This window comes from Ylistrum balloti, unplaced genomic scaffold, assembly GCF_031769215.1.
Source record: "Ylistrum balloti isolate Yb309-2 unplaced genomic scaffold, AGI_CSIRO_Ybal_v1 Utg370344, whole genome shotgun sequence".
NCBI lineage: Eukaryota > Metazoa > Mollusca > Bivalvia > Pectinida > Pectinidae > Ylistrum > Ylistrum balloti.
Window position 1 is genome coordinate 1976408 of NW_026782247.1, and position 17276 is coordinate 1993683.

Genomic DNA, 17276 nt, shown 5'->3' on the forward strand with positions numbered 1-17276 from the left:
TACTAAATCACCTGGCAAACCCACCTGGAAACCGACTGGGAGGAGATATCTCGTTGCCCCTGTTTAATGGGCAAAACAGACGGGATCGAGAGCCCCGCCCCCCCCTGGTTTTATCAAGATAAAACCTAAGAGCCCGACAAGGACAAAGCAACCTATCTCGCTCCTCCGAGCTAGTCACAGTCAGGATCCTGATGGGATCGTGCGAGAACCCCGGAACCTGATTCTTCGCTAAAAACAACTCTATTCATAGCAAAGCCTCTGATTAGGGCAGAAAGAGAGGAGGACTAACCGATCTCCTTCCTGCCATAACAAGCAAGAACTCTGGCAATAGCTGTACGATAGCCAGCAATAGTGCCAGGTGGCAGATAGCGGTACCTAAACAGAGAGATTAGGAATTCCGCAATCAAATGCAGAGGCTTCGAATGAATAAGCTTCCTTGCCGACACACCAATCACAGAAGATCATCCAACGTGACTGGTAGACGGCAGAAGAGGAAGCCCTGATTGATTGCTCAATGCAATCGGACACCTCTTGAGAAAAGCCTGCCTTGGCGTGGCTTCCAGAGATAGCCTCAGCGCGTGAAGGTGGAGGATCTCTGGTCAAGAGTGTGTCGTTCTGGGCCAAGGCTGGCGAAGGAGATTCGGTCTGGTGGGGAGAGCCAAGGGCTCCTCCACCAGAAACGACAAGAGCTCCTGAAACCAAGCTTGCCTCGGCCACAGAGGGGCTCTCAGAAGTAAGGAGCAGTGATGCTCCCAGAACTTCTGTAGAACCCTGCCCACCAGGTTGAAGGGAGGGAATGCATATGCATACGTCCCTTCCTATTCCAGAGAAAGGGCGTCCACAGCCCACGCCTTACGGTCTGGGACCGGGGAGACGAAGGTTAGCAGCTGGTTGTTCAGGGAAGTGGCAAACAGGTCTATAATAGGTCTGTCCCACGCCTGACAATTCCCCTTGAAAATCAAGGGACACAGCTGCCATTCCGTCAACACCGGCTGGTGGCGCCTGGAGAGTGGCCACCAACACACTCAGCCTGCCAGAAAGATGCTTGACCGCTATGGTCAACTGCATGTCCTGGCAGAGAAGATGGATGTGGATGGAGAGGGCACACAGGACATGAGACCTGGTGGCCCCTGTCTCTCCAGATACGCGACAACTGTTGTCGGTAGCCACACTTTGGACTGCAGGATACCCCTAAAGGACTGCAGAGCCAAATGAACAGTCTCATCTCGAGTACAATGATGTGCTCCGAGAGTTATTCGCCAGACCACTCCCCCATCGAGGTAAGCTCACATTCCTGTCATGAACGCGTCCATGAACAGGATCATAGAGGGGATAGGCTTGGTCAGAGGTACCCCGTGGAAAACGTTCTCCTGAATGGTCCACCAGCAAGAGAACTCCCTGACCGACTGGGTAAGCGGGATCCAGGCCTCCTGGATGACGGAACCCAGTCAGACAGGAGGAACATCTGGAGAGGTCCGATGTGAATCCTCCCTAGGGGGACCACATATGCCAAGGAGTTGAGATACCCCAGAAAACTGAGGAACCAATGTACCTGGACAAGCGACCAAGTGATGAAAGTCAGAGCCAGAGCCCTGACCTTCTCAAACTTCTCCAGAGGTGGAAGGGCTAAGCCCCGAACCATGTCAAAATGGTTCCCCAGGAAGAAGAAGTCCTAATATGAAGGAACCTCTGACTTCTCTCTGGAAGGAATGAAGCCGACTCTGAGCAAGAGTTTCAGGACCAGACGAGTGTCCTTCACTAACGATTCCCACACCAAAAGAGGCATGAGGGAGTCGTCGAAATAGATGTGGACGTCTATTCTGCAGGAGTGAAGGAAACACCAGCAGCAACTTGGTAAACACCAAAGGAGCTGTCGTGAGCCCCAAGGGCATCTCTGCCTTGGCAGCATGGTCCCTACTTCCTCCTGGAGCACCCGTGCCCTTTCTGAATCCCCGGGAGGAGGAAAGAAACAAAAACGGCCAGGAGGCGAAGGACGAATCCTGAAGAAGGGGAATACCTAGACCCTTCCTGACCACCGACAAAAGCCCAAGCGTCCTCTGTAATATCCTGCCACTAGGAAAGGAAAGCAGAGAGACGTCCGCCCACAGGGAGTTCCGGATGGGGCAGATCGAGCCCCTGCCAGACCAGAGAATCGTCTGCCCACCCGGAGCCTGAGCCTGCAGGAGAAGGACATGAGCCCGGGAAAGGAGAACCACCGTCCACCCGGCCATACCCTTCGCCTTTCGCGGCCAAGAAGCAGAAATAGTCAGGAACCCTTCTTCTTGCCCCCAGGAGGTTTCTTACCCTTCCTACCCTTCCCCTTGTTGCCGTTGAAGTGAGGTTGGGACTTGGGCTGTGCAGAAAACTGAGCAGCCGAAGACTTCGCCTTCTTCTTAGGAGGCACTGACCCCTGCGAGGCACTGGCCTTCTCAGCCTGAAACCTCTTCACCAGAAGTGCTGAGGCGACCGAGTCCTCCTTCATATCCTTCTGAACCCAAGGAAGAGCTCCCCTGAACAGGGTAGAGCCCTAGAAGGGGGCATTCAACAAGCGGAAACGGTAGGGTTACTGGACTGGGCGGAATTTCAGAACTGAAAACTGCCTAGCCAACATGGCATTGACGAGCAGAGAACCTGCAAGGCTGCCGTGTCCTGTATGTCGGCTGTTCTGTCTCGGATAACCGACACTCAGGCAAATCGGATACCCTGTATAGACAAACTGTCAGGAAGTCTATGTATGACAGAACTTGGATGGAGAGGTGCAACATTCTCTCCATCCTGTGGTGCTCTTTGGGATCGAGCACCACCTGGTCCACTGATTTGCCGGGCCAGGCAGCCAGCTGTCTCAACTCCAGCTGTGCTGGTTGAGAGGCCAGCTGCCCATCATGTGTGGCATAGTCGGAAGCTGAAGCCTCCGACAATTCACCAACACTGAGCTGCAGACCGACAAACCCGAGAGCACGGGTAGAGAAGGAGTCCTTCTCTAAAACCGGAGCCCGGGCCGTGGCCAGAACCGAAGACATGATATTGCCTTCTGGCAGAGACCGATCTGAGCGAACGGAAGCCCGAGGAGCCACCAGGGAACCCAGAAGGATGGTGGATTCAGGCGCCGACGATGCTGAGGCGGTGGGCAAACCTCCGCCCTGAGAATCCGGGAGATGTTGGCCCGGAGGACCCGCATCCCAGAAAGCACATGCTGAGCCTCAGCTTCAGCAGTCTCAGGGCCATCTTCCCCTTGTGAACCCTCTTGGCCCAGGAGAAAGATGAATGACATCGTCTTCCTCTGCCGAGCCCGCACCCTCGATGTCCATCTCCTCCTCAATAGAGACCGAAGTCCCCTTGGGAGGAACAGGGGCCGCCAGAGGAGCCATCTCCGCAGAGGGGAACTCCTCTTTATGGCATTTGGACGCAGCGCGACCAACAGCTGTAGCTGTAGGCTTGGGTCGGAGACCCGAAGCCGACCCCTGGGAACAGGAGACCGACGGGTCCGCGCTGGAGGCGGAAGTCCTTAAGGTCTGGCAAACCTTTATAGGACCGGCCAACAAGGCCCCCGAAGTAGCAGAACATTGGGGGGATTCCGCACTGCTATAACATCTCCTAGAGGAGAGACCAACCCCTATGGGTTCCACGAGTGAAGACCCATGGGGTAAAAACCCAAACCCCTGAGGGAATGGGAACGGTCCAGCGGGCCGGGAGTGACCCCAGAACTGGCCAAGATGGCCTGCCTGAGTCTGGGGCTGGACATCCTGTCCAAAGGACCAGGATGAACCGCCACTCCCACCAGGTGGAAACCCAGACATGTACAGGATAAGCCCGTAACTGCTGAGTAACTGTTGGTACCCAAAACCATCCGCAGGTTGGCCTGGGCGACCCAGGAATAAGTGCCCGCAGGCACCCCTACTCCCTGAGCCCGGGGGAAAGGGAGACCGGAAACCGGACTCCTGGCCTGAAGCCCCAAACCCTTGGAGGAAAACCCCCTGGGAAACCCTGCACTGGGAAATCTGGATTGGGACGGAAGTCCCAGAGCCAGAAGCCTGTGAGGGTGGGAAAACAGACCCCGCGCTGACACCAGGATTAGTGAACTCAAGTGTCACTAATCCCCGTAGCCACAGACAATCCTGACAAAAAGTCTGTGGCCCCTGAACCTATACCCGAAGGCACAGTTCCGGAGTCAAAGCGGCCCCCACCAACGACGCCACCTGGCGTGCCGAGGTCCCTGAAGGAATCAGAGACCTCGACCGGAAGTCCCTTTCCGACGGTAACACCGCCGCCTATCGAGAGCTACCGGCCAATTCGACCCTTGACTGCGCCGAGTCAGGGTCGGGCTGCCCCCCCCCCCCCCCTACTCCAGGACGCACCTGGACAGGGGGAGCCACCCCCTGCTGAAGGGCGGAGCTCGGTGGAACGAGAGCACCCCCAGCAGGAACGCTCTGGTTCAGAACTTCAGGAGGGAGGTCTTAAAAAGCTTACTTCCCTTACCGGAAGAAGAGGACGAATCCCTCTTCCGGCGGAAAGTTAGCTGGAAAGGCATGGAAGCCTAAGCAGCAGACTCCATGTGCAAACAAAGTTCACATAGTGAGGTCTGGCTGTAATGTCGGCAAATGGGACAGGTATCATGGGGTTCCCATTATCTATAGAAATAGGGACATCCATGCGCTGACCCCCGACGTAAACCCGGCACCTTTATCCAGCATCGAAACAATAAAAAATTGTAACAATGAAAACAAGGATAAAAAGTTTTCTAACAATCAAAAAACTACGAACGAGATCATAAAACCTACCGTACGCAGCAAGATTGTACTGCAAAAAAAGAAAACGGTCGTACAAAACGGCCGACAAAGCAGCAAGAAAACAATTTCAACTTCACGAAAATCCGAGTGACGAGACAAGTAGTCACTCACTCGAACACGCGGAGTAAAAACACGGCCGGAAACGAAGTTCTCGAACAATCAAAAAACTACGAACGAGAGCACAAAGCCTACCGTACGCAGCAAGATTGCACTGCATAAATAAAACGGCCGTACAACACGGCCGACAAAGCAGCAAGAAAACAAATTCCAACTTCACGCAAATCCGAGCAACGAGACAAGTAGTCACGCACTCTAATACGTGGAGGAAAAAACGGCCGGAAATACGGTCAAAATAAACAAATGACAATACTTAATTTCACAATATAAGTTGGGAGATGGGTTTATAGACTACTAATAGAGTAACAATATACTCAAACGACAATGGCAGTACGAAGAGAAGGAGTAAGAAAAGCACTTAGCTCAGACACCTCCGCACTCGTCGGCAGCCATAAAGGTAAGAGGAAGGGAGATCACTCTGCGTTCCTGCCGTGATGGCTCATGGATCGTAGGGAGGGCGGGATTGTTTTTCTTTTGAATCTTTTGTTGTTGGGATACAAAGATGGGTGTAGGTACTGTATTTGCATACTAAAGTTATGGTAATTATTACTGAAATGAAAATGGATATTCAACATTGAACATGCTCAGACGTTTATAGATTTAACGAGTTTTATCTGTAGACATAGGATAACAAACATAATATATTTATGTGTAAATTATACCATGTAAAAATATGAAGATGGAAATATTAAAAACTTTTGGATACACCGTATATATGAAAAATCTAAAGTATGTAGTTATTGCATATAAAATAGGAAATAAATACACACTGAAATAAATATAATTTTCACGTTAATTGGATACATTAAAATAAAGAATACACGGGCTCCTGATGACAGGGGAATGATAAAATTACATAGTTGATGATGAAATATTATTTTCAAAATGTATAATCTCCAAGACTTATTCAAATTTCAAAACAAGAAAATTGATAAATAACATGTTACTCTGCAAAGAGCAGAGCCTATTGTTTTAATGAAAAGGGGAGCAAAACTTGAAAGTCTGGTTTTACTATATTGTGTGATTCTTTTCAAATACGATGTCTGGAAGTAATTTTCCGTTTCCAGGGAAGCTAAATATAAATAAGACCTGTTTGTGTAACCAAGATATAAATTTATAATGTTGTAACAGATTATTTGCATTTGTATCCAAAAATTGGAAAAAACTTGAAAAAGGAAACAAAATATTTCAGATATAAAAGTATCAGCGAAATAACAGTCTCGACACTCTCTTGAAATCAATTTAACATGGTAGAACATTAGCAGTTAAATGGAGTATTGAAAATTATAAGGGTATCTTAATAACTGAATGCTAGATAATAGCTTTTTCATATTTGAAGTAGATAGCAAGAATGGAAATATGATTCACATACATCATCATAATCTTCTTAAATACATTGTGAAGACTGAACTTAAATTTTGAGATTGAAATGAATTTGAATAACTTTTATTGATTATTATAAAACAGCAATATAGCAAACTAAATGAAACTATTGAAAACTGAACATATGTCAAACAGATTGCCAGTCTCAAGTACACACTGGTATCTAACAGAATCAGGATCGGTAATAAACAACATCTACTGACAAAGCTAACACATAATACTTTTCATGGACACTCTATAGTAAAACCAATCAATCATCTATGCAATATTCTGAATCATGCATGTTGTAATTCAGTGCTTCAATTCAAAATTGTCAACGATGGATATATAAACATTAACAGCAATTTCACAAACCAATAAGAGTCTAATCTTATCAAATATTACCTTGACAGTTTGAAGGTACATCTTAATTTTCAGATATGACAGCTATAAAACTTAACAGGGGAACTATTGTAATTATTTAAAAAAAATTGTTATACAAATATTTAGATATGAAATCTTCACCAATAATGAAATTCCGGTAATCAAATTCAACAAGAAAAAAATCAGTTAGATATGGAGAGAAAACTACACAAAACAAGAAAGAAATGATCAGTACAAATGAAATGAGACAAATGAAAAATCAACAAATAAAATCAGATTTTATTCTCCAATTAGCATCCCTAGTTAGGTAATAAGAAATGGAGTAAAATCCAGAGAAAGGAGATAATTGGAGATGAAAAAGACGGCAGAGCAACAGTCTCACATCAACTCTATAATAGATAAACACACCAGGCAGGATGGCGGTATGTAGCAGTGTTATAATAACAGATCAGGACTAGTCACACTCACCTCCTCTCGGAGAGTTTCACTTTCGTTGTCACCTTCAATTTTAACCCTCACCACTCCTGATTTGTCCACAATATCTTATGTATGCTTATACTCTTTAGGATGTACTCCTTGTGTATGATGTAAAGTTTCCATATCTCTAAGAAAATATCAACCTTTAATTAATCAAATTATAGAAACTATTTTAATCTCAGTGAATATAATATGCACACTATAAAATATTAACTTAATCTGCTTAAATGACTTTGGCAGTAGAATTATACAACGGCAAACCTCAGATGAAAACCAATTCTAAAATAGGAAATGGAATATCAAGAAAAAACAAGTAACATCCGAACCTAAGAAACTTTAGGAAGTCAACCTGATCTCGCTGGGTACAAAAATTGATTTATATTCCACAAATACTCGGGAAGTTTTCAAAATGCCAGTGCCTTTGACTTGATATGATATTTGCTATATCTTCATGGATTTCACTCAAAGTTGCGTAAATACGAAAAGTTTGAGCAAAATCGTATCAAAATCTAGGAAAATTACATTATCTTAAATGCTTCAGCCAATCAGAGTCAATTTTCAAAACACCAGAAGTATACTGCTGATATCATATCAACACAAACTGCTGGCTACAGCAACCTTACCAACTAGCTCTCTTGGAACTTGAAAGGTCTCCGCAGCATATTCAAGCATACTTGGTGCTTTTTTGACAGATTCTTGCGACTAGAAATAGAACAGAATGAATATGAAGGCATCCTCCAGCTTATTTTCAACGGACAATCATATACATGTTGCACTAGAAAATGTTACTAAGAAATGAAAGCACTTGCTCCCGGGCAATTACTGTTTGACAAATTTCTATAAACAGTTACAGTGGCGTTCACCTTAGATATCTTTTTTATTTACTTTTAAGTGAATTTTCTAAGCTTTACACCCTTCTGTGTTTGAAAGCAAATTGATTCTTACATATAAAGAAAATCTCTTAGAGAAATTCAAAATATATCCACATAAATATTGAAAAGTCAGGTATTTCAAAAATGCCTATTGATCAGCTTTTAAAGTAGATCTAATTTGAAGCTTACATCTCCATGAACCTTAAATGTACATGTGCTTTCATCAAGTTCAATTCCTGTGATTCCATCAACACGACGAGCCAGTTGAATGTTGGCCCAGCAGGTCCTCTCTTACAGTGAATTCCTCCATGTAATCTGACCGAATCTTAGTATTCTGTAACAAACATTTCCTGCTTATTACAACATTAAATTATTTCCCCAACGCACCACTATCAATAACTCAGAAACCTCCATTTCAGTAATTCAGGTCAGGGTAAAATGTCCGTTGCATTAAGGACATTTCTTTCTTGTATGTGGTAAGACATTATCTTAGGATGTATGTTTTTTTGTCTATCATGTCTGCTGTATATCTATTGTTCATGTTTGTAGATAATTTCTTAGGTGACGGTCTAGTTTTGTAAGCATTGCTAGAGCATCAGACTTGTTTCTCGAAAATTATACAATTGCTTCAGCCCTCTTATTTTGGTTAATTCTAGTATTTACCATATGAATCATATGAATAAAAGTGGGGAAAAAACTAGAACCAATCAGGCACATATTTTAACATCCTCGAGGTCCCAGGAGAATATCATAGTGTGCAAGGTGCTTTTTGAAAGTGGATAAAATTGATGGTACAAGAAAGAGCCACCAATCCTGAGGAAAACCTGGCCTCAGAAGTTGTTGCTCTTTCTTATTGCTTGATATGTATAATATGTTGTACTATATGTTAAGCTGAGTAACTTTATATGACTTTTGTCCATTGGGGACAGACCACTATTTACCTGTAGCCTTTTAACTGCCTCTTCTGTTGTCTGTTTCAGAAGTAATTTCTGTCGAAGGTACCTTAAGTGCATGTTCCCTAACATGATCGCCCGCTTAATGACAGAGTCACTAGTAGACCAAAAATAACAGGTTACAACTTTATCGCTACATCATCTCATTGTGTAGAACAAATTGGACCAGGACATCTATTCTGTACAACAGCTATTCCAATAAAACGTCTATCCGATCCCATGACTTCATGTTTGCTTATATCAGTTCCCATATAATTGAACTAATGATTTAGTAAAAAGTAAGAACATCCCATCCCAGGACTCCAGGTGTTCCTCAAGGCACTTTCTATAGGATTTAACTGATACTTTGGTTAGAAGTAAAAGTATATCAAATATTTTTTTAAGAATAGGCATTGATCAAACAAAATGGTGCATCCATCAATCTAACTCTGCAATGATTGGTGTTATATACATGCATCTCATGGGATCTCAGAATACCTATCTGTAGTGAAGTCATTTTTTCTTTAAAGTAAAGAAATTTGATAATAGGATATAAGGCATCCCTCAATTTAACTATGCAACATACACAACATTGATCTCTGAAACCACTAGATACTTACCAAAACAACACATGTACCTTCATTATCATTGTATGATACAGACACAGCATTACAGTGCTTCTTAAATTCTGTGTGAGCATTTTCATCCTTACAACTGAAACCAAAGATATGCTGGATAAAACCGAAATGACTAATTATAAGCAAATGCTGTTTTATATATACAAAATAAAAAGCCCAATAGGCCTGTATGACTCACCAGCTAGTATTCAATGGTTTTTACATTTACATTTCACATCAATGACATTCATCATCGTTAATGATAAGTGGTTTGAAGGTTTAACAATATGACACATATAATATGGACAAGGTCATTTCCTATCCCAAACATTGTTTGGCTTTGTCACAGTAACCTTCCACCCAGATAGACATTTTAGTTCATCAGAAGAAGTTGTTTGAAAGTTTAAACAATATTGGCTCCTGTGAACTTGAATATGAGTGAAGGTCATTTCTTCTTTGCAAATTTTATTAGGCTTCATCCAAGAAACTTTTGAACGAAATAATTAAATAATTCTAAGCCTTTTGATTATTAAGAGGAAGTGGTTTGAACATTTTTAACTTGTGGCAATAAAAAAGGTCAAGGCTATCTCTTTTCACCAACATTGCTGGGCTTCATCCCAGGAACTTTCCAGCCAAATACCATTATTCTTGTCCTTATGGTTATTGAGAAGAAGTCATTAAAAAGAAATGACAATTATTGGACAGACGATTTACACCAAACTATGACAGAAACTCAGGAATTTGGCCCTCTTGGCCTTAAGAGTTAAAAACATTCGTGAATGCAAGTAAAGATCCTATAATAGTTATCACGTTTTGATGAGACTGTAAGATGCATTTATCATTTTCTATTATTTTGTAGTTTTGTTAATAGCAAAGGTTTTGATTATGTGACATTTTGGTCTTTAAAATAAATCATTTAAAGTTGAGAATCTGGGAAAAGACTTCTTCATGGATAATGATAAAAATCTCCCCAAAAGAATCAAAGGAAGCAATAAATTTCTTATTCATGTCTACATACAACTTCTATTTCAATTTCTATGACGTACTTGTTAAAGCTAGTTTTTGTTAAAGGTTTACTATAAAGAAAAAACAAAACATATTTAGTCAATATATTTCTCCCGTTTCTTAGCAATATCAGAACATCTGTCATCATATACCATATAAATAATATTTTAATCGAAGATAGGCATTATCTCCATGCTACGTACAAAATAACTACATTACATTTCATCATCTTTAGAAGAAATTTTCAGTGTTGAACTCGTGCTTCATTTAATACACAGCAATTCTTTTGACAAAATGTATAAACTAGGATTGTCATAAAAAATTTATATACACACAACTCTTTTGCATATGGCTTACTTTTTTCGCATCATTTAGCTTCAGGAATTTTTCAAGCTGTAACTTTATTGTCTTTTTAAGATTGTTATTAATTATAAAGTGACCTTGACCTTTTTTGCAAATTTGTTGACCTACTTGGAATCAATAGTTCTTATCCTTTTCAGTGGGACTTTGTATATGATGATGTGTCCCATCCAGTAAACTCCATAACTGCAAACTCTCCTTTGAGCATTTTGACACGAGCTTGCCACCAGCCATACTCTTCTGCCTCATTAGCCCGGGAATACACCTGGAATTGAAAGTTGATGACCATGATGCATATATGTAATACATACGATTGATTTATTATTTGGGATTTTATCAGTCTTTCATGGGTATAAGGATATGAAGGATAAAGAAATTCTAGATCTCTATCAAAACAAAGGATGCTCATTTTACCAGACTGTGTCGCATCTGAGAATTCTATTATAATAAGAAGATTTCAGATTTATCTTTCTTTGTCCGATCACATATGAAATTGAAAGTCTCTTAAAAACTCAAGTACATGGACTATCTTTTGTTCAAGTTCAAACATTTCAGTACAGAATCAATTCTAACAAGTACCAGTACTAGTGTCAATACAAACATGTGTTTATAACAAGGAATTATAAACTAGAGTCTATAGTACCAGAACTAGAGTCAATACAAACATGTGTTTATAACAAGGATTTAGAAATTAGAGTCTCTAGTACTAGTGTCAATACAAACATGTGTTTATAACAACGATTTATAAGCTAGAGTCCGTAGTACCAGAACTAGTGTCAATACAAACATGTGTTTATAACAAGGATTTATAAACTAGAGTCTGTAGTACCAGAACTACAGTCAATATGAACATTTGTTTATAACAAGGATTTATCAACTAGAGTCTGAAATACTAGTGTTAATCCAAACATGTGTTTATAACAAGGATTTAGAATCTAGAGTCTGTAGTACCAGTGTCAATACAAACGTGTTTATAACAAGGATTTATAAACTAGAGTCTGTAGTACTAGTGTCAACACAAACATGTGTTTATAACAAGGATTTATAAGCAAGAGTCCGTAGTACCAGTACTAGTGTTAATACAAACATGTGTTTATAACAAGGATTTATAAGCTAGAGTCCCTAGTACCAGTTCTAGTGTCAATACAAACACGTGTTTTAACAAGGATTTATAAGCTAGAGTCCGTAGTACCAGTACTATATAAGATGAAACACCATGACGTAGTAGATTTCACATTATAAAATGATGCTGCATCCTGACAAATAAAGGAGAAGATAGTTTTGCTTTAAATGATGGAGAATATACAGTTGTTTATGTACAGTTCCTTGATGTAACAGAACACCAAAAGGTGTTCATTTGGGAATATATTTCCTTCGGCAGTAATTTTTATTGTCACATTCATGAAAAATGACTAATTATTGAAATAAGGTATTGCCATGCATTTATGTAACTTAAATTTTAGGTCATCAAATCAGTTTTATTTAATGTCAATCTAATCATAATTCAAACTCAAATTCCATAAAAGCAGGGCAAAATATGAACAAAAGAGAGATGTACATGAAGAAAAAGACCACATGTTCTAGGGGAGTAAGCATCTTCTGCTTCATTGATGACACCTGCCATGTAAACCTTGCTCAATCTAAGTAAGTAATGTTATGTTCTCAAATGAGAACAAGGTATACAACAACAGAGCCAACAAGCAAGCTAACGAGCAGTAAATACGTCCAGCCTCATGTTGCATAAATAAATAGAATATTTCTAAATGAGATCACTATGGTGCGCATAAAACTTCCCCATAATTTTCATCAACCTGCATCTTTTGAACCCTTGTTTCACGAGTTTGTCAGTCAGTTGACGACTTCTTGCAGGAAGGAAAATTGTGATAATGGAAACAGGCCCTTGAATATCGAATCAACTGTAACCTGTAGATACCATAGGTTAAGGATGTAGGGATATTGCTATCCAGAAATGGAAAAGAATTTAAAAAGAAGTGTAATTCTAAGCACCACAATCAAACTGACTGAATGTGTATCAATATGACACTAATCGTTTGATATCTAGGATATTTTCTTATTTTGTTGATTGTTTTACAATCATTTTAATTTCTGACTTTTCATGAAAGTGAAACTGATTCCCATCATTCAGTTGTTCTCAATATCAATGTTGACTGATCGGTATATACACATGCAATATGATGTAACGAAATATGCAAATGGGAAGACAATGCAATCCAGTCAATTTTCAATAGCAGAAATTTATATGACCAACAGATATTGTTTTAATTATCCAAAGAGAAATGCAAATCTTGATCTCATTGCAGAATCTGCCAAGGTTGAAGTTAAGTATAAGGAAGAGCATACAAAGCAGAGACCTCATTTTTTCACTTTTGACCCAACCCCAGATAAACTGCCAACTTAAAATGTGAAAGCCTTCATCAATTAAAGATGTTTCAGACTAAGTATGGTAAGAATTAGCCTGGGTGTTTATTACTGTAGGAGGTGTAACTTTTTACGACTAAACCCAAAATTTCCCCCTTATCAGCCCCACCTCTAAATGATTGGTAATTTTAAAAAATTGAATGTGCATAAAACATGCAGACTGCAGAACAATTTTAACGATGACGTTCCAATGCCAGGCATATTTATTTAGGCTTACTTTGTCATAGTATGTTCATTTGACCATTTTGAAAAAAAAAAGTCGAGAACCTGTCAAATCTTTCTAACTGGCAGATTTCTGTAATGGCGATACAGTTCTAGCTGGTATATATTTCACTTTATTTATATGATCATAAAACAGCAAACTAATGTGTGCACTGACTTCTGACTCGTGCAATGTAGTTGGGAACATGTGCGACAAGCTTATGTTAATTCCTTTATATATATATTTAACAAGACAGTATTATGATTTTTTAGTCAGCTTATATATACATACTGGAAATGTTAATGACTTTACAAAGGAGTTTATTTTATGCAGCACATAAATTTGTAATTTTGTAGTAAAGACTTTTGTAACCACTTAATTTGCTTTATTTGAAATTTTGTACAACAATAAAAAAAAATGGTGTTTTTCTACACCCCATTTACAATGAAATTTTCTATGTACTTGTTGCATCGTTAAGTCCTCAGAATATGCAGACACTTTCACAAACATTTGGGGGTTTTCGCTGTCATGGATGACAGTTACAGCTCCATATCACTGGATATTTATGGTGATGATTTTAAACATTTCCACAAAGTTAATTCAACTTTCAGTGATAATATATATACCACTGATAAGATATGGTCAATTATTTCTGTGGATTCATATGCTATGTTACCATCCTGTGAAACAACAGGCGCTAAATTGCAAGCCCAAAATGTACATGCGCATATTTTCATTGTATTGTAATGATTGTTTTTATTTACATACAATCTATAATTGTAAATTAAACACATTATATTCCTAATAAAAACCAATGCTTAAAAAATGATATGTCCAGTGAAGAGAATAAATTTACAATTACCTAGGGATTCCTGCTAAGGTGTGCAAAATCACGTACCACCAATTTCGTAACCGCTAAAGGATTACAACGAATACGAAAATGTTTTGTTGTTTTGCTTTCTTGGAACCATTAAAATATTGAAACTCGTAGCATGTATTTCGTTGTTTTGATTTCTTAGTTCCATTTAAATAATTTTATTAGTAATCAGACTCATACTATTGGAATGAATATTTGCAGTCTGACCGATGACACGAAAATGTTTGGGAAGCCGGAAAATCAAAGGTCAGAAAGATACAAACGTGACGCATAATTTGGGCATGGTTCCTGTATAACACCATTTTGTCGTGTAACGGAAGATCGTCTCGAATTAAGATGTTTTTCTTATCACCGTCTATGCCGTGTATGGAGTTCACGATCGAGTCCACCGGCCGTTTAGGTCTCACTTGTACACTGTATCCCCACATTACCAAATATTTCTATCTCATCTTCCCTGGAACAGTCCACTCAAGAGTTTGGTCAGTAACACTTCGGGTGCCAGTGTCTGAATGAAACCATCCATTTGGACGAAGCGTTTCTTTTGTTTTAACGGTATTCTCTTGACTAATTCACATAGACCGACTTGAAGTGACAAACGTTTCTTCTGTTGTTTCGTCAACGGCACTCGACATTGTAATATTGAATGCACCCAACGATAGCTTCGTCGGCCTTTTCGAGGATCACTTTACACGTTGCAGGTTAAGCTCGACATGAATACTGCGAGTCTCTAAAGCGGTTTTCTAAAGAACGACGACATGTTTCGAATGATTAAAACTTGTTTTGATATTGTCCGGGAAATGTATCTTGTTTCAGGTTAACTAGCAAATAGTTGTGGGGTTTAGACGTTGCGTCGTTGTAAGCTTATCGCAGAAAATGCTTCCTCCAGGAAATATCTGTTGAGGCAGACGTCAGATTTGCGAAGTGTCTCTAGGATGCATCGTCATCAAGATGTAATGGGCGTTTCCGTGTTCTTTGTTTAAAAATATAATGATGTTTCCGCGATGACTCTTCTTCGTAAACAAGGACGTCACTCGTGCATCCACTTCCGTCATCAGATCGTCAAAGTGCTTGAGCGAAGCGTCCAAACGATCTAGATTAGGTTAACCTTCGTGGAAAACGATGCCTAGAAAGTTTGATATTCTTCGTTATATATGTGATCGGGTACGGGAGTCATCATTTCTGTCTTTCCACTTTCAGTAGGGCCAGCAATCAGGCACGTAAAGTGATGTATCCAAGTTAAAAAATGACTTACGGGTGCGGACGGCAACACGTGTGTAGGTACGTCTCTGATTGTGAAAGGATATTTTTTTTTCGATAGGCACACTTTTTTCAGTGAAATGTCAGAGAGTTGGATATGTTTTCTTTGCGGCATATCACTTTACGCATGCTTCATATTTTATATGTACTGTCTTAGAATATATCCTCGTGTAAAATTGAAAACAATGTGGACAAGCGTGATCGTCAGGCATGATGTAAATATGGTGTAAATATATCTTTGATTCCCCTTGTTTATGCTTTTTTCGGGGACACATCATTGGCATAGATTGAGGAATCGAATTTTTAACAAATGCGGATTTTCAGGAATTTTTCTCCACTTGCTCAACTTCACAAGTCCGACTTTGTCGAGATAATAACATGCCTTTTTTTGCATTTACAAATATTTGACTTTTACATAATACCCACCCTAAATATTTTGTGTTACATAAATTTTCTTTTTACAAAGGAGAACATTTCCTGGAAACAAAGTGTATTCTTTTGCTACGTCAACATTTCAGACGGCAAATGGTACTGGTATGTACTATAAAGTGTTGAATAGAAAACTTCTAACAAGACATTTTAAAGGTATTTTCACACCATCATACTAGTGAATTATGTATAAAACACAGAAAATTTTATATGTTACAGGTGTCATTGCGGTAACTGTAGTCTTATGCCTACCATTGAGGAGTGCAGGTGCTGTAGTGAGATACACAGTGTACTGAACACAAAAGACGACATACCAGGGATACAGTGCATAACAGACCATCCTGGAATTGGGCCAGTCTGTTTGGATATTTATATGCTGAGAACATCATATTTCCAGTACAGACAACTTCATGGAGAGATACCAGAATGCCCCGAGTAAGTTATGATGTTTATTTACAGCATCAAATTTATTATTATAAAACTTGAAACATAATAAAATAATTCATTTGTTAAGATGATATTTTAAAAATGATGTTACAAACTTGTCTATCAAGTTACAGGTCTAAAATACTGCAAAAGAACCAATAACCAGACAAGATAAAATAGATTTTCAATACTAAGTCAACATTTCTGAAAATCTGGTTTGGAATTGTTACACATATGTATTGTAGAGTTACTGGTGTTTACCATAATTCAATAGAGCTTGCATCCTCCACAGATTAATGGCAAACTTGGCATTAACAAGGATTACAGAATATAGTGTTCTTGTTTTATCAGGAGATACCGCTATACAGCATACAGACAATTTGTGAGATGGTGCTGGGGTACTTGGGGAAAAAGCATAAGAGTGCCATTACCTGCGTGTGCTGTGAAGATTATTAGAGAAACATTTCCTGCACCAAATGGAAATTTTAAAGGTTTTAATTTTGTGCATTAAAAATACGTGTTGAAAACATTGAAAGAATGACATGAAACAATAAAATTATAATTAATATCTGATTGTTTTTTATTCATATATACACTTGAAACTGTAATAGGATCTGTAAGTCTCGTCATGTGACCTGCTAGAAAATACCACTTAACTTGAACAATCATAACTATGAAAACGGAGGATTACCAGTAGGTACGTTTTTAAAAAATGTGCATTTTGTCGAAATTG

At 39.7% G+C, this 17276-nt stretch overlaps 1 protein-coding gene across 1 annotated transcript; it reads left to right on the forward strand.

The window, feature by feature from the left end:
• The first annotated feature begins 7066 nt into the window (after nt 1-7066).
• LOC132553671 (P2X purinoceptor 7-like) lies at nt 7067-17054 on the forward strand. The gene is made up of 4 exons (XM_060217930.1): nt 7067-7072; nt 15510-15528; nt 16336-16552; nt 16895-17054. The coding sequence occupies exons 1-4, from the start codon at nt 7067-7069 to the stop codon at nt 17052-17054; spliced, it is 402 nt and encodes a 133-aa protein (XP_060073913.1).
• Nucleotides 17055-17276: the final 222 nt, after the last annotated feature.

Bases quoted from the DNA above. Each gene is read 5' to 3' on its own strand.
- LOC132553671 (XM_060217930.1), top strand. The intron at 16,553-16,894 runs GTAAGTTATGAT...TTGTTTTATCAG, and splicing joins GAGATACCAGAATGCCCCGA to GAGATACCGCTATACAGCAT.